This window comes from Chrysochloris asiatica, unplaced genomic scaffold (genome assembly GCF_000296735.1).
Source record: "Chrysochloris asiatica unplaced genomic scaffold, ChrAsi1.0 scaffold00014, whole genome shotgun sequence".
Classification (NCBI taxonomy): Eukaryota; Metazoa; Chordata; class Mammalia; order Afrosoricida; family Chrysochloridae; genus Chrysochloris; species Chrysochloris asiatica.
Genome location: NW_006408532.1, coordinates 9,207,568 through 9,226,256, shown reverse-complemented (window position 1 = coordinate 9,226,256; position 18,689 = coordinate 9,207,568). Strand labels below are relative to the sequence as shown.

At 38.8% G+C, this 18,689-nt stretch overlaps 1 protein-coding gene across 3 annotated transcripts in view; it reads left to right on the top strand.

Annotated features, from left to right (window-relative positions):
* FNBP1 (formin binding protein 1) overlaps positions 1-18,689 on the top strand; it is a 181,638-nt gene that overhangs the window by 150,364 nt on the left and 12,585 nt on the right. The window contains exons 9-12 of one of the 3 annotated variants that reach the window (XM_006834871.1): positions 6,863-7,060; positions 8,031-8,126; positions 14,578-14,592; positions 18,530-18,639. In XM_006834871.1, the coding sequence (XP_006834934.1) occupies positions 6,863-7,060; positions 8,031-8,126; positions 14,578-14,592; positions 18,530-18,639 (419 nt within the window). Of the gene's footprint in view, positions 1-6,862; positions 7,061-7,943; positions 8,127-14,577; positions 14,593-18,529; positions 18,640-18,689 lie in introns of all 3 variants that reach the window. The other 2 variants (XM_006834869.1, XM_006834870.1) reach the window with 2 other exon arrangements.

Genomic DNA, 18,689 nt, shown 5'->3' with positions numbered 1-18,689 from the left:
GACCCAGAGAGGGAGAGGAGCTGTGTGCTGACGACTGGGGCGCAGGCTTGCAACCAGCCTTTGGTTGGTTGATGATGCATGGAGGGGATTGTAACCATGGCAATGAAACTATATATGATAGGATGAATGTAAATCTAATGTTCTCCTGTGTAAACTATCACATAATTCACAATAAAACATTAAAAATAAATAAAACATAATATAAAGGTAAAAAACACACACACATATATATTGCAGTAAAATGCGCAAAGACCTACAGTTAGGAAATCAAAAGGGAAGAACACACTCAGCATTTCTCAAGCTGAGGGAGCTGAAGAAAATATTCAAACCTCGGTATTGAAGGGTTCTATGGACACATTATTGAATGATGCAGAAAGCATCAAAAGAAGATGGAAGGAATCCACAGAGTCACTGTAACGCTCATGATAGCAGCCTTGTTTTCTATGATATCACTTCTAATTCTGTTTTACCAACGACCTCCATGTTGCCAATAAGTCTTCATCTGACTTAAATTGCTAGCTGCAATGGCCCCCACTTAGCCACCCACTTTACTTTGTCCTCCTTCTCTTGGCTTCTAGGAAATCCCACTGTAATGGCTTTTATCCTCCTCTTTGGTCTGTCTCTTGTTTGTTCTCCTAACCATTTAACTTTCAGATGTTCACAGCTTAGTACCTAGACCTCTTTATTATTCACATTCATCTCTTAATGTGATCTATAGACTCTCAGAGCTTTATGTTCCATCTCAATCCTGACATGCAATTTTTACAATACCTGGACTTCCTCCCCAAACTACACTTGCATGTCAAGGTATCTGGGGGCTCTTCTCTGACACCAATTGCTAATGCAGTTTTTTCTCCTCACCATAGCTACCTGGAGGGAGGCTAGATCTCAAGCTATAAAGGGCACAGTGCTCCAAATTGCCAAATCTGCCCAAGACTTCAGACACCAGTTACATGTCTGGGGGCCCCAACAGCACCCTCACTTCTGACCTGCTAGCTACAAATTTGGGAATTCCTAATACGCTCTTGAATCAACAGCTGTAAGCTCAGGGGCCTTAAGGCCCCCTTTACCTCTGTCTTACTCTCTACAAATTTTTGGATCCCTACTAACTTACTTTATGTTTGATAAGTCACTAGAATGACTCACAGAACTCAGGAATGTGCTATAGATGCAATTACAGTTTTATTATAGCAAAATGTGTACAGATAAAGAGACTCGTAGAATGAGGTCTAGGAGGTTCCAAGGGATATGTCACCCTCCCATGCATTACCAACGAGAAAATTCACCTGAGCTTCAGTGTTCAGAGTTTTTACTGGGGTTTCATTAAGTAGGCCTGACTGATTGATCCTGTCCACATGGTTAAACTCAATCTATAGCTATGCACCCCTTCCCGAAAGTTGGGTTGATATCAAGTAATAGGTCTTTTTGACATTGCTAGCCCCATCCAAGGAGTCCTGGTGGGGCGCTGTGGGTTAATGCGCCAGACTGCAAAGCCATTTGAACTGCAAGGTCGCAGTTCAAGCTCACCAGCTGCTCCTTGGAAACCCTATACAGGGTCGCTATGGGTCAGAACCAACTCAATGGCACTTAACAACAACAACAAAGCCCCATCCAACACAAGTCATCTCGTTACCATAAACTCTTGGAGGTGATCTGGAGCCCCTCCCTGACTCCAACCAAATACTATGGATATCCCAAAGGTTTAGAGATTACTTCCCAGGAGCCAGGGACAAAGACCATGATCTTTGGGTAGAGTTAATCATATACCCCACAGATGTCTAATAGGTGCTTTACATATTCAAAATGGAGATCCTGACTGTCTTTTTCAAACATGCTCTCCTCATATAGCCTTCACCATCTTGGTTAATGAGGATATGACAGCAATTCCATCCTTCCAGTTACTTGGACTTTGGAGTCATCCTTGATACCTCCCTTTTCTCAAACTTGTATCTACCTTCAAAGTCCTAGTGTGGTGCTGTAGGTTAATGCAGCAGACTGCAAAGCCGTGTAAATTGCAAGATTATGTTTCAGGCTCACCAGCTGCTCCTCGGAAACCCTATACAGCGTTGCTATGGGTCAGAACCGACTTGACAGCATTTAACAACAACAGCAACCTTCAAAATATATTCTGATCTCAACCAGTTCTCACCACTTCCCCTGTTACTCTCCTGTTCCAAGGCTCAATCATCTTGCATCTGGATTACTGCAGGAGGTATCTAACTGATTTCCCTACTTTTGTCCTTGTCCCTGACAATCCATTCTTAACACAGAGACCAGAGAGATCTTTTTAAGTATAAGTTAGATCATGTGCTTCCTCTGCTCAGAACCTACCAGGAGCTTCTGTCTCACTCAGAGGAAAGACCAAAGTCATCCAGGACCGCAAAGCCCTAATAAACTCTAGAACACTTCCTGTTCCACTGTCTTTCTGATGTCATCTGTTCTCTTCAGTGTTCAGAGAGCCACAGTGGCTTCCTGTGTATTCCTTGAAAATGTCAGCTGTACCCTCTGCCTAGGATGTTCTTCCCTGGATAGCTGCAGGGTTCACTCCCTCACCTCCTTTGAGTCTTTACTTGAATGAATTCATGTTTCACTTTGCTCTCTCTTCTTTGAGGAATTCAAAGATCAGATCTTCCTTTATCAATATAAGTCATCTTACCCTGCACATTTTCTTTACCTTTCATAACATCTCTTCTGTGTTTTCCAAGTTAATCTTCATATGCGGATTCAATTTTGGGAAAGGTTCATTATGGTCCCAATGCTTTGATCTTAAGGTATTTTTATGAAAGTTTCCATTCCCTTGTACTGTCTTTTTCTCTCCCTGTTCACATTTAATTGCTATTATATATCCTTTTTTAAATCTTGAGAAAAGTTACTGGTGCTTCTCATTATTCACTGGACATTTACTAAACACCTGCTTCTTTCCAGGCCTGTGGTCCTCACCATGATGTGCAGAAGAGAACCCTGAACTCACAGAGGTTACCGTCTTGCCCAGGGCCACATAGTAAATTTGTCTGTCTAGCTCTAGAAGTCAGCATTCTTTCTTCCAAACTCCATCATCTTCTTCTTGCTACTTTTAAACCAAGTCTAATGTCTAGCACATATTTGAAGCTACTTACTCATTCACAAGTGCCAGACACTGTTCTGAAGCAGATATGACAGTTTAAAAAAAAAGAGAGAGAGAGAATATTATTTAGAGTTTTCCAGAAGGTTTAGCATTTGGAAAAAAAAACAAAGTAGGCAAAGGTGATAGGAAGTGCCTGGGGGATGGTACTATGTTATGAAGTTACATTTGAATGAATACTTGGAGGAGGTGATTTAATCATTATCTAAATAGACCGATACACTCCTAGCCCTGCTACCAACCAACAAGCTGAATACCTTTCCCTTAACACAGTTTTATAATATTTGATTATCTAAAAGTTCAAACTCATTTATGTCTTTAAGGTTAGTTTCCATTTAAGAAGCTCTGGTGGTGTAATAGTTAAGAATTTCCAGTAGCTCTCTGAAAGGTTGGCAGCTAAAATCCATGGAAAGGTTGGAAGTTCAGACTCACTCAGTGACTCCATGGGAGAAAGCCTTGGCAATTGGCAATCCGCTTCTGTAAAAACTACATCCTAGAACACACTGTAGGGCAAGTCTGCTCTGTCACGTGGACTCACTATAATTTGGAATCGCCTGAACAGCATGTAACAACTAGTGTTTCTGTTATGTCAAGTGGTTGTATTTTGACTCTAATAGATCATTGTAGTTGCTGCACACATGTCATGACCGTGGAACTTAATCTGCTAGTGAAGGCTTGGCTTTCATATAACAGGGACAATTGTGTCTTAAATAAGATTGTTTACTTTTTCTCTCATGTAAATGCTGTTTGGAGGTAGATGGCTCATAAAGTCTTCATGGATCCATGCTCCTTCCAATTCATAGCTTTGATTATATGATCTTCAACCTTGTGATTTGACTCCTGGTGCCCCAACCATAACAACTAAATTGAAGAAAGCAGAATATGGAGAAGGACTTAGGCCATTCCTTTGAAGAGACTTCCTAAAATTGCATACTGAAGGTCAAAATTTAGCCATGTGGCTGCATCCCACTGTACAAAAGGATAGAGAAAGAAACTTTTAGCTGGATGGCAATGTGCTCACTTAAACAATCAGGGTTCTTGTTACTAAGAAGGAGGGTGATTGGCTATTGGAAGACAATTGTCGGTCTCTGGCATAAGTATAATTTAAGTATTATCTGAAAGAACTACAACTAATTAAAAATGTGGAGCTTCAGTGGTAGAATTCTTAACTTTCATAAGCAAGACTCAGGTTTGCTTCCTGGCCAATTCCTCTTATGTGCAGCTACCCCATAGTGTTGCTATGATGCCAAATAGGTTTCTGCACACTGTTCATTAATTTATTCAGCTAAATTAATTGCATACCATACAATAGAAGAAAAACAGAGAAAGCTTACATTCTAGTGGGGGTGGGTGGGACAAACAATGAACCAGTGTCTGAGTTCTCTAGTGCTACTATAGCAGAAATACCACAAGTGATGGCTTTAACAAGCAGAAATTTATTCTCACAGTTTTGGAGGCTAAAATTCCAAAGCCAACTCTAGGGGAAGGCATTCTCTCTGTGTTGTCTCTGGAGGAAAGTCTGTCTCCCTTTACTTATCTGTGTTCCCTCTTTTGAGCTACTGCATCCATAGGTGTAGGTCAAGTTCATCAAATTGTATCAGATTACTTTTTTTTTTCCTCTAATTTCTTCTTCTACTTGAGTCTGATCATCCAGTCATTGAAGCCAGGTCAAGTGGGTATTATCTGCAAGTGTGGGTGTTCTTGTGCATATGCCCCCTCTTATCAGCTGGACCCTTCACTGTCCACTCTAGTCCTCCATGACTATGTCACTGACTCTGGGCCCAAGAGTCCCCAGGTCTTGCCACACTGCTGGCCAACCAAGTCTCCACCTGGGTTCACAGGAGTCTATTGAACGTTGTAGGGCTTAGCTCGCAGCTTCATTGCTGTTTTTCCGTCACTTCCCCTTACTGGTGATGAACATGGTCACCAATCAGAGCATGTATTCCCATTGAATCTTAGTCTTGGAAGGGGGTTTGCTGTGAGGGGACCCAACCACTTGCCTTGATGTCTCCTGGGTGAGCAACTTGCTTGTTCTTGTAGTAATCAGTCAGACTGCTGTTAAGTTGTTTTGTATTTTTCCTGTCAGTCTTTCTTTCAAGAAGTATCTTCTGTTCTTCTAGCTGCTCCAGGCTGGTCTGCTTGTCATTTCAAGTGGACATTTCCCACCTCTGAAGATTCTGGATGCTGTTCAGGATTCCACCTATGGTCTTATGTAATGCAGAGGCTCCACAGGAAACCTCTTTCACTGGGCACATTGTAGCCCCATTTTAGGTATTCCAATCAGTATAGGCAGAAGACGGACTTACAAGCTTTCTATGGTGATATTTCTGGCTATTCCTTTTTCTTCCCCTCCAGTGTCTATTTTATAATGGTATATGCAAGGGAAACTAAGATTCAAAAGACAGCCAAGCATCTTAACATTATCTCTCCCCTTCCCCCATTCCAACCATGTCACAATCCCTGTTATCCCAGAGCCCTGTTGTTCCAAGGTTGTGCATACATCATTCTTTACCTCTGTCCCACTTAGCCCATGCAAACCTGCCTAATTGTTCTCACATCTGCTTTGTTCTTCCATTCCCCTCTCCCTTCTTATATATTGCCCCCCTTCCTAGCACCCAAAATATCCTGTGTCTTTTCTCTACCCTGTGTTCCACTTTCCTCTCCCTCCCCCCACCCCCCCCCCCCCATCCCCGTAACCAGCCAAGAAACCTCCCCTCCCCTTAGTATGGGTTCTTTTTCTTAGTCATTTACAGTAGTGGTCCCATGCAGTATTTCTCTTTTTGTGACTGACTAATTCCACTCAACATAATGCCCTCAAGGTTCATCCATGTTATGCGGTGGAACCAGACTTTTTTATTACTGTATTTTTCAAGAATATTATATGTTATGAATCGGGCTGCGAACCGCAAGGTCAGCAGTTCGAAACTACCAGCTGTTCCGCGGGAGAAAGATGAGGCTTTCTGTTCCCGTAAAGATTTACAACCTCGGAAACCCTGTACAGGGTCGCTATGAGTCGGAACCGACTCCACGGCATATAACAACAACAACATATGTATATATATGTATGTATGTATATGGTGTGGTGCTGTTAGGATAACTCAACAGCTGCTCTTTGGAAACTCAATATAGACTGGCTATGAGTTGGAACCAACTCAACAGTACTTAACAACAAGTATATATTTACTATTATTATATATGTATAAAACAATGATAATTACAATAGACGAGTCCTGGTGTGGCGGTCTGAACTGCCACAAGATTGGCAGTTCAGACCCACCAGCTGCTCCATAGAAACTAATAGTTTCAGTGATACTTTTTCGTTTAACGTTATTACTACGTGCTGTCAAGTTGGTTCTGACTCAGAGTGACACTGTATAGGATTTCTGAGGCTGTAAATCTTTGCAGGAGCAAAAAGTCTCATCTTTCTCCCACGGAGCAGCTGGTGAGCTTCAACCGCCTACCTTGTGGTTAGCAGTCCAATGCTTATCCTACAGAGCCACCACTTTTAATTAATATTTGATTCTAAAATTCAAGAAAAAAATGGTTATCAAAAGTGCCTTCAAATCTTAATTAAATATGTAGTTTTATGAATTATACTTATGCTATTTTTAATGAAATTGATTACTAGGAAAAATGTATTCTCAGTAAACAAAGCTTTATTCAAAACTATCTGTATAAGCTAATATCAAATTCATTATATGCAAAGTGCCTATTTGAATGTATTTGTGTGTATAATTTCAGGATTCACAGCTCGTGATAGAAGCTTATAAGTCAGGATTTGAGCCTCCTGGAGACATTGAATTTGAAGATTATACTCAGCCAATGAAACGCACAGTGTCCGAAACCAGCCTTTCCAATTCCAGAGGAGAAGGCAAACCAGAACTCAAATTTGGTGGCAAATCCAAAGGAAAGTTATGGCCGTTCATCAAGAAAAATAAGGTACTGATGATTGTAAAATTAGTTTTACAAAGTATGGAGATTCTGACTTTTTTAATCTTAAAGGAATAAGATTTAAACGTTTAGTTTTCGAATGCAACAGGCTCGTGTGCTGTTTTATTTTAAGACTATTTCTCTTTGGTGGTGGTTTCTTGCCATGGCCATATGTGTTGTTTCCGATGCATTGCTTGTACCGTGTTACGCACACTAACAGATTGATGGCCTCTCAGCTGTTTTCCATCCCTCCTTACACACCTGGGTCCTCTAGACTGCTGGTTGCCTCAGCTGGGAAAGGGGATAATGCACAGAATTTTAATAGCAATTCTAACTGAATGGCTACCACGGGTTCATAACTTTTCATTTTGTGTGTGTGTTTTTTAGTGTGATAGGTACATAGGTGCATGACAGCATTAACCTGGAGACATAAAATAGGATCAAGACAACACTACTGCTTTAACATTAGATTATATTAATTTTTTTATTTTGAAAGACTTGTTTTGCTCTTTTCACCGTAGCACTTAAGGTCTTTCATTTCCTCCCATCAAGCTATGTAGTTTAGGTAGTTTTGAAATATTCATTTACCTTCTGGCTTAAACTGATTTCAGATAACTAATTAGAACTGTAGTTTGCATGTGAAAGTCTGCATGAGCTTCTTGTCAAATATTTCTTGCTCTTCTTCCGTTGCATTACTTAACTAAAATTCCCACTTTCATCCTATTCTTCATTTAACATATTCTACATGTTTTCTTTTGGATCATGGCCTAAATATTTGATTGTGTTTTACTTGCGTTGGATTTCACATATGATTTGATGCTTATTTTTGTTTTGTGTCTTATCTTCTTGTTTCTGATTTTTACTCTATCACTGCTCCATCTCTTACATGTAGCTTATGTCCCTTTTAACATCCCCCCATCAGCCTCCCCCTCCTCCCCCTGCCTCTGCCTCACCCTCTGCTGTTCCCAACGGCCCCCAGTCTCCCAAGCAGCAAAAGGAACCCCTCTCCCATCGCTTCAACGAGTTCATGACCTCCAAACCCAAAATCCACTGCTTCAGGAGCCTAAAGCGCGGGGTAAGTTCTGCTCTGGAATCCTGTCTCTGTTGTGCGCTTTTGTTGCATGTTTTGTTCTGCATAACTTATTTTGTTTGTGAATGATTTCATTGTGTTTTCCCATACATAACAAAATAAAACAAAGAAAGAAAGAACCCCTGATTCATTATAACTAAAAAGAAAAATGAAGACAGAATGAGGAGGAAAAAAAAGAAGTATGTAGGATGGATGGATGGATGGAAGGAAAAAGTGAGAAAGCAAGCCAGACCTGAGTTCTTTTTTTGTATCAATTTCATTTTGGAAAAACTCTTTTCCATTTCCCCTTTCTGACATCTAAGTCGTTAATATTTTACCTTGATTTTACCAAAAGAGGAAACGTAGATTCGGTTTCTAAAACTAGTAACATACAACATAAGAGGAATTGGAAGCTGCTGTACAGACAACATTTGCTTAGTAATTACTAGAACATTGTGAGGGTAATATGGATATTTCTTGTTGAGCGGTGCCTCAGGGTTTTAAGGGGAAATGTCGCAATAGCACAGTGGTTTCACTGGCTATTTCAATGAAATTAGAAGATTTTAATAAAATGTCTTGTGACTGGAAAAGGCCTAATGTAGTATGTTTTTAAAGGGTGACATAATAATAGCAGCTGGCGTTTATTGAATGCTTATGATGTGCCACACTATGTTCTGTATAATAATTTACTTTTTTCAACTACTCTGGAGTCTCGGTGTGGCACTAGACTGCAAACCACAAGGTCAGTCTTTCAAGCCCACAGCCACTCCTGGAAACCCTATACAGGGTTGTTATGAGTCGGAACTGACTCGACGGCGCTTAGCAACAACAGCAACAAACATGAAGCCTAGGTATTAAGAATGCCTTATTTTACTGATAAGGAAACTAAGGCATAGAAAGATTAAGGATGTGCCTAAAATCAACGAGGAAGATGTAGAACTAGGATTTAAATTTAGGGAATCTGCTTACAGTGTTGGATTTCTGTGATATTCCCAGGAAAAATCTGTTGTAATATTGTTGTTCCATAAGTAGATGTCTTTAAGACTCAAGTTTGCCATTCTAATCAAGATTGGATGTGCTTAAGTCACAGGGTTTGACAGAATTGATCCAGCAACCCAATGTAGATGCCATTTTGGTTTGTAGGGGGAAAAAAATTGGAAGTAATTTGTAGCCTCCTGAATAAATCTAAATGGCCAGTCTTGTCTAAGGCTTCCCCAAATGCTTTTTGATGGTTGATAATGAATGGGCAATGCAGAGTAAACAGACATTTAGTGCATAACCTAGTAAGGTTTTGTATCTTTTCCTGTGGGAGTTGCAAGGCAGTTGCAATGGGATGCCTTCTTATACAAACACAGGTTTTACTTTTCTGTATCTCTAGTCAACTCATAGTTGGGTTACTTCTTTCCACATACTGTCCGATTGTTATCATGAAAGCCAGAACTAGATGCCAGCTTTTAGGTTAACAAGCAGCATGAGCAGGTAAGATCAAGTACAGAATTAGTCCTAAACTAAATATCCCTAAGTTTGGTTTTCTCAAGTGTCAGCTGACACATTGTCATGGGAGGAGATTTCAAGCTGTGTCTAATTAGTCAAAGGAGAAGTGTCCTTAGATTTGGCCTCAACAACTGGTTGCCAGGAAGAGATGAACAGTCACCACTATTAGCCTGGCAGTGATGATTTTTCAAGTCTACAAAACAGTGCTCTTGATGCAACTCAGTGTAAATGTGTACCTGATATTATTCTCTTTGTAAAAGAAAAGGCAAAAACCACTTCTTTATATTACAGAGTTTCTCTATTAAGAAAATCTCAAAGTTTTATGCAAAGAATGCAGTTGGTGGGCACTAGTCGATGGAGAATGTCTATTTCAGATTGGCTACCCAGCATATCAGTATCAGAACCAGAAATCTAATTTTCTAAATATTTTAAGAGTACCATTGTTAGAAGTCCGCGTATGACATCAGATGTGGATGATGGATCAAGCTGAACTCTATTATTAGGCTTTGCTAAGGAATCTGCCGCTTTCTGGGTCAATGATGCTGGCTTCTAAAACGCCCCATCCATCTCCACTCTATGCTTCATCAAAGAAATTCCAATATATGACTCAGGTGTTTTTGCTAGACTATAAATTAGTTAACCCATTGCTGCCACTTCTACAGCCTTTACCAAGCATTCATTTATTGTTTTCACAAGAAATATCACTTCATTTGTCTTTTGGAATCTCATCTTGAAAGTAAATTGAATAGTCATGATTGTTGACCATTTGTTTATATGTTTATTCTATTCTTCCTCTCATAATCTCAAAGTCTGTTGGTTGCAAATAGTTTATGAATCTGTGTTTTACGGTGTTCTCTAAATGTTTACAGGATGATAAAAGAATGTCAGTATCAATAAATAGAAAAAAAGGTAACTAGAAAAAATATAACAAAAACTGGTGTTTTTTTTTTTTGATGATGATTTAAAGGAAAACTCTTTTTACTCTTATTAGTAAAGTAAATTTTATTTCTTAGTCTTCAAATCCATGATTAGCAAACTTCTATTTTAAAAAATTTCCTGAGTTGTGTGTTGTTCTGAGGGTAAATACATACCTACACATACATACACTAGAAGTATTAATAGATAGGAAAATTGTCTTGCTTCCATCATTTTTGGTCAATCTGTTCTTAGTTAATGTTCCTTTTTCAGGAAATAGCAGTGAAAAAAAATTAAAGAGAGAAAAGAAAGAGGAAATACTCATAGAAGTAAAATTAGGAAGTTCCAAAACTGAATCTCAAATTTGGGGAAATAAATTTGACCTTAAAACAATCTCACGATGGGAGGTATGTGGTTTACAAGATCATGACTAAAATGATACAGTCATGACTACCATTTGGTTTATTCTACTATTGAACTTGACTGTTGTGCCAAAAATAATTTAGTTAGGAAAAACATCCTAGGAGAATAACAAAGATTTTTATTTATCATATTTTGTAACTTTCCAATCTAGATTTCAGTCATTTGTTTCTGTTAGCAGAATGTATAAAGCCTATGCAAATATTTCTTAGCATAACTGATTTTGTTTCTAAATACTTAGAATATTTTTTCATTGGAAGCCATTGTTACTTGTAGCAAAATTTTATTTCATCAGACATTGTTAATGATTGATATGCCATCTGAGCATTAATAATTATTTCATCTTTATACAAGTCAAAGAAAAATTAAACTAGATAGCATGTTCTTGACTTGCAGTCTACAAGTTGTAATTTTATTGTTTTAAACTAAGATTTCTTTTACTGGTTAGAGCAAGGGGACTCTAAATCTGATATATCAACATGCCCTCCCCCCTTATGTATTATAGTGAATTATATGGAAAAATACCAAAGTATCAAGAGATCTTAAAAATTCTTACCAGTTGTTTGTCAGATGTTGCAGTCTTAATATTTTAATATTATTTATTTTATCTTGTTTTCTTGCTGATTATTGACAGACTCAGTCTTTCTGTTTTCACAAAGAACTCATGAAGAGGACAATAGGGAAACCCACGTATGCCTTTGAGGCTAGGGACTATGTTGTAAGTTTACCTGTGATGACCAGGTCATACAATCATGCCACAGTCACTAACCCCATTGACCACCAAGACTGGGGACCCAAATGTACCCTGCTATGCTTCCACACTTGAGATGAAATTCTTAATTGAAAGGACTAGATACAGGGAAAAAATCTAATGTGTAAATTCAGTCATAGATTACTTCATCTGAAAAAGGGAACCAAACTTCCTAATAATGTCAGTGAACTGAGCTTGGTTTTTTGTCTTTTTGGTTTTTTTTCTCTTTTCACTCTATTTCTAGTAAAATCTTTAAAGGAATTTTGACTGCCAGTTGAGAAGATGTCACTAGGACTGGGTCTGAGTTTACGGCAGAATTTCCCAGCTGCAGATTGTGGTCACAGGAGGATGACACTCTTTACAAACTGCAGTTGTTTAGAACAATTATCCACATCTGTGGTTGGAGCAAATGCATCCATAAGGGATTTCTGTGCTTAATACTTGGAAAACAAAAAAAACCAACGAAGCATGAGCAAGTTCATAAAACACAAAAAATATTTTCCATGGACTTTAATATATTTATTTTTATTGTCCCCTTTCTTTGAACTTGAGGTTAGTGCCTGTGACTGCCCAGTAACACATGGACTTGCTGGCTCTGTGTTCCCTCATGTGTTATTGACGCTTGTGGCTCCCAAGGCTCTTCATTGTCGCCCAAACTGACAGCTTTTTAGTTCTTCAGGTGTCTAGCAGTGTACTTAATGAAACCTTTAAAATTATTCTTTTAGCAGATGATTAGGGTTCTCATTTTAAGTGGTCTAATTGACTGGCTTACTACTGGAAATGGATAACCAGTTTATAATTGTTTAAAAAGAATACTATATACTGTGCCGGTACTTCCTGTTGATGGATGATCCAATCACTGTCCACTGCAGAAAATGGAATTTGTCTTAGAACTTCCTATTTCTATTGGAATTCAATCCTAATGAATTAGTGTTATAATGAAGTGATAATTCTCCTATATTAGCGTTTTGATGGTAAAATTCTGGGCTTGGAATGTTTAAGAAAGACTATGTAACCCTAAGTAACTGAAATCTAACAACAGCGTATCTAATCCAGATGTCAATTCTTCAAATTAGCCACGTTTAGACATTAATGGGGGAGGAAATATCTGTATAGGTAGTGAGCTTGGTAGAGAGATACTTGGAAAGTTTTCTGCTGCGCACCATAATTGTCGTCTGTATGTATGAAGAACTCAAATTGTGATGACTAGATCTATGCTAAAGTTCACAGGAAGGCTCTCAGAGTTAATGCAGATTGCATTTCAACAGTCATGCTGATGACCATGTGCCGTTTTGAACAGTTTTGTCTTGCTACTTCTTTTTTTTTTTAAAAGTCTCTTCTTTACCCATTAAAGACAACTTCTTTGAAAGCTTAATGCCCATTTACAAAGAAGTGCCAACTTTATTTAATCTTAAGTTAAGAATTTTGTTTGTTTAAGTCTGTTGCTGTTGTTTGGTGCCGTTGAGTCGGTACTGACTCATAGTGACCCTATGCACACAGAATGAAACACTGCCCAGTCCTCTGTCAACCTCATAATCATTGCTACGTTTGAGCTCATTGCTGCTGCCAGGATATTTTCTTTGCTACTTTTCTAAAATATCATTTTTTTTAATGGATCCTCCTACCAGTTAACTTTCTAGGATTGATAACAGCTAAGTATAAATATCATGTACTGAGCTCTGAAAATATGGCTTCATAAACATCCAGGGAATGCTGGTGGCGAGTGCTTAAAGCACTAGGCTGCTCATTGAGTGAACCCACCAGCCAGTCTGCTGGAGAAAGATGTGGCAGTTGCTTTTGTAAAGATGTACAGCCTTGGAAATCCCTTGTAGCAGTTCTGCTCTGTCCTGTAGGGTCACTATGGGTTGGAATTGACTTTATAGCTGTGGGTTGGGGCTGGGTTCTAGCCATAGAGCAGGAGACCCCTGTTAATGAGGAATTGACTGAACTTTTCCTGATTTTGAGACGTCCTCTAAACTCTGTATTTGCATCCAATAATCACTGATGGTCTGCTAATTTCCAAGCCCAGCAGGATTTCAGCTGCTGTGGTACAATAATGGTCAGAAAGTCCCTAGTAAGACGCTTCCCTAGGTAGTTGAAAGAGCTGGTTACCACTTTCCTAAAGGTAACTTCCAAGAGCAGCAACTCTTGTCAATCCCCGCCCTCCCACCCAAAATCTGTTCCCTTAGATGGGGCTTCTGAGGCTACCCACACAGAGAAGGATATTATACATGGGGCTGTGAGCCCACAGGTGGGATAGGGCATGGTCTTTCTGCTTCCAGCCTGATGCTGAGAGCTTTTCCAAGCTGAAAGATTTCATAGAGTAACTTCTGATCCTTGGCTACCCATTCACCAATCTGAGAGCTTTGCCTTGAATGCCTTTTTAAAAAAATGCAGTGTTCGTATTTATTAAATGTCCTTATGATAAAAATATCACATGTGTGTTGTGGAAGAAATTGGTGTTCAGACTTTATTTTAGTCTGTGTAAAACTTTCCCTGGGTAATTTGGTCAACAAAAAAGCTATATGATTGTTTTCGTCATTTATACTCATTTGATGTCCCCAACTGCAAATGTACTTTAGTTTACCCCAGGCTGACATGACCAGTACAAAATTGCAAACAGAAACTCTCCTTTTCTGTCTTCATCTTTGCTCTGGCGATATGACAGCTAAAGAAAGGTTTCAATAGGAATCAGCCTTTCTTGTGAACTTTTGCACAGATTCGCTACAAGCCATTTTCACAAATTGACAGGTGAATTTATGTGTTTTGTTAATACAGTGGAACTGATAAAGTTCCTTTTCTTCTGATATACTGTTGTTTTCTCTCTCTTTTCTCTCTTCTTTTTTCCTGTTACCCCTCTTCCATTTTCACGTGAAGCTTTCTCTCAAGTTGGTAAGCACAATGATCCCCTGCATGCCCTGAGTCTAATCCGGTTTTTCTGTATGTGTTTTGTGGGTGCTGGTCTAGGGAATCTATCTTCAAAATTAACTGTTGCTTGTGTTTCTCCTCCGTGTGCTTTTTTTGTCGGTGTTGCCTTATTAGACTTTCTGAATACAAAGGTCTAGAATCAACTAAAGGCAATCTTAATTTTTTTAAAGCTGCTAAGAAAACTAACACTTAACTCATAATTTGGTTTTCTTTTATTATTGAAGCTTTAAGAGGATCACAAATGCTGATAAATGGTGTATCTAAATATAAACCAAACAATTAAATGCAGAGTTTATTTATTGGCTCATTTTGAATAAAAATAAATTGAATAATTGAGAGCTGCTTCTCCCTGAGATCCATAGGAATCGATGAAAAAAGCTGGGATCCTGAGGGTGCTTTGTAGGCATGATGCTCACCTTGGGTGGCCTTCAGGTATAAGGCACCCATTAAGAACTGAAAACCAGCACATTTTCCAGATACCACATGATATGTTTGTGTCTGTGTATAGATAATTTAAGAGACCACAAGATGATTTTCTGGACAGGGAAAAGAGCCTCTTAAGCCTTTCCAGAATTATTTACTTAAGTGTCCTGTTTTCATTTAACTTTGTAGCCCTAGTGAACAATCAGACTAACCATTAAATTCATTAAAAGAAACTCTTAACCAACATAACCCTTAAATATACTTTGAATATGTACAAGTTGTAAAATATTCTCAAATTTCACAGCTGATATCCTAAAACAATGGGCAATGACAAGCTGTGTATCAGCACTTTATTCGATACTGTTGATAACTTTATGGTTCTCCTTCTAGATTCGTGCATACATTTATGAAGGGGCTTTAAAGCATTGGTGGGGAAATTCCATTCTCTTCCAAATCCATGTTTCGAAGCCCCCTCATATGTGTATGTACATTACATACATATATAGACATATAGATGGATATATATATATATAACCGTTTGAACTGCAAGGTCAGGAGTTCGAGCTCACCAGCTGCTCCTTGGAAACCCTATACAAGGTCGCTATGGGTCGGAACCAACTTGAAGGCACTTCACAACAACAACATATATATACTTTTACAATCTGACTCAGTGTTTGGCAACAGGCTCAACCCTAAACCAAAAGGATATTTTATTGAATATTTCTTAGACAGAAATAAAATGCTAAGAAGGGGTCTTGGTTAACGTGTCTAAAAAATGGAAGTGATCTAGACACTTAAATTAATTTAGCTCATCAGCAGTACTAATTTGGGAGGAATTGGCTCAGCTGACCTGGAGTTCTTTCTCAAGGCCAAGATCCTTTCCTTTCCCTTTGTCAGTCCTTTTGCTGGAGTGCTAAGCAGCAAAAGGTGATACAACTAGGCAGCCTTCCTGTTTGAAATACGTTCCGATAACTGGTATTGAATTGTTGCTTCATACCATTACTTGGAAGCAAATAAGGATGTGCATGCATCATTGCACAAAATCATGACTGGGGGGAAGAATAATAAAATCACAAAGGCACTTGTGCTGTTTGTTGGAGTTGCCCAGGAATAAGTGTTTTAACTCCACCAACATGTAAAAATAAGCTCCTCTTCCATAGCATAGCCACTTAAAATACATGTGTGTGTGACCCCTTCTTCCAACAGCCATCTGGCATGGCTAGTCTCTAAGCTGAGCTGTGCCAAAGATTTCAGAAAAAAATATTGTGTCTCAAAATTAGAAATAAAAATGTTTTCATAGGTCAAAGTATTGTATTCAAGCGTCAAAAGGCAAATTGGATGAAATGACCTTTTAAGGTCTCTCTGGAAACGTTATGTTTCTTTGGGGGTGACCTGAATCCACGTGATGTTTATTTGAGGCTGTTATTGAGATTACTCTTAAAATAACACAGAAGCATCTATTAAAAGAGACCTAATTGTTTCAACTTTTGCAGAAAATCAGTGTTGGTTTTTTTTGTTGTTGTTGTTTTTGCTGGTTAGGGTATCTACCTACAAGTTATAAGTACAGTGTCTTTTATTTAAACTTTTTTTTTTCTTTTTGGCAGGTGTTTATGTGCCCATGTAAATCTTACACCTGCTCATAGTCTAGACCTGCACAGCCCAACATGGTAGCAATTGGCCACATTAAATTAAATTAGCGAAAATTTAAAATTCTGTTCCATAGTTGCACTAGCCACATTTTATGTGCTCAGTGGTCACATGTGGCCAATGCCTAATGCATTGGACAATGTGAACATAGAAGACTGCTATCATCACAGAAAGTTCTAATTGGACTCAAAGCCAATTAGAATGAGCTGAAACCTGAGAAAGCGTCTAATTCAACCACACCCCTCAGGACCGAAGCATGGGGGGGGGGGTTTGCTAACAACCTAGTACCCAGAGCTCCACAGCCTCATCCACAGCCCTGCGCTTAGTAAGCTCAGTGAACAGTTATGTAAAAGAAAAAAGGTCATATTTGTTTTTATGCTGATGATTGGTTTTGTTTCATCTGAGTTTCAGAGTTTAATTAAACTTCCTGAGGTTAGCATTAGGGAAAAGTCAGTTCCATTCTGATTCACCCAAACCTCTCTTCCCAGTCCACATACACAGATAACCAGAGAGAGAGAGGACTTTAGCCAGTGTATCCTAAGGAGAGGCTTTGTGAACATTGGCAAAAAAGTCTTTGTGGTAAACTATCTGCTGAATCACACACTTCCCATCACAGAAGCCTGGCATTGAGCATAATCAGCCTAGGAACAGCCATCACAAACCCCCCATGTCAGCTACTTGGCAAACTCAACTGGATTTTGGAATTACATTATCGGAGTCCCTTCTTTCCACCCACTTCCTAGCCAATCTTGCCCTTGTTTTAAAAGAATTGAGGTTTTAAAATAAAATCTCTTTGGTAAATTCCCTGGCTTATCCCTGGTTACTGAATAAATATCTCTTTCTCTGTGAAAATTACCCCCTTTAAGTAAAAACACTTGGTACCACAATTTAGCCACAGCTTTCTAACAAACTCATATATGAAGCCTGGAAACTATTTGATCTTTTCTCCTTAAATTACATGCACAGAGGAAAGATAGCAATTGTTTTTTAAAGGCAATCAAGATATCAATATGTTCCCACATTGAGATTACAAAGAGCTAAGATTGATTTCATACACTGTGGGAAATTGATTTTTGAGGTCAGGGAGCCTACCCTATTTGGATTCTTTAAGGCTACCCTTAAGCTAATGAGTTAGCTGAATGTCTGAAACAAGTGATCAGACTTTGAGAGGCAGTAGAGGAAAAAGTCATGGGGTTGGAGGGAATTTGTTTTAATGTCCTTCTCAGCCATATTCCCTGAGGAACATGATTTCCCATCCATCAAATCACAAGTTTGGAAGCTTGTGGCCTCTGCCTTGTATGCAGAAAGAGGAAAGAATATTCAGACCCAGGAGAAAAGCAGTGTCTGAGACATGAAAGAGTTGATGGGGATGTATTACAGGTTTATATTAATGAAACATAAATTTTCTTATATTAAAGGAGGCAAAAACATCGCTGTTACCCCAGACCCTGATGGTAACACTATGCAGTAAAATGAAGACTCTGTCTCAGAATGTGTTTTTAGTTGATTGTCACTAGAGTCAGAAGTATTTCTTCTCCTCTCTCCTCTTATAGCATTGCTCTCTGCCTTTTCAAAGGCATTTTGGGTTAGCATCAATGGGATGTAAAATGGTTTGTGGGACTTCTGCAGTTTGCATGCATTGCATTTGCATTTCAGCTGGGTATAGTGGGAAAGAGCTGAACTTCTTTCATGAAAAGCCGTGCAGATGCCTGTATCCACCTGGTATCAGAGGAATCTTTCCTGCAGACTTTATTCTGTCAATTTTTCTTTATGTGTGTGTGAAGGAATACCGTAGGGCTTTCTAGCTTCTCATTTATATTTGTATCTGCAGGGTGCAACACCAGAAGATTTCAGCAACCTGCCACCTGAACAGAGAAGGAAAAAGCTACAACAGAAAGTTGATGAATTAAATAAAGAAATCCAAAAGGAGATGGATCAAAGGTAGAGTATATCAACATGGCTTATTATGAAACTCAATCCACTTTGGAAAT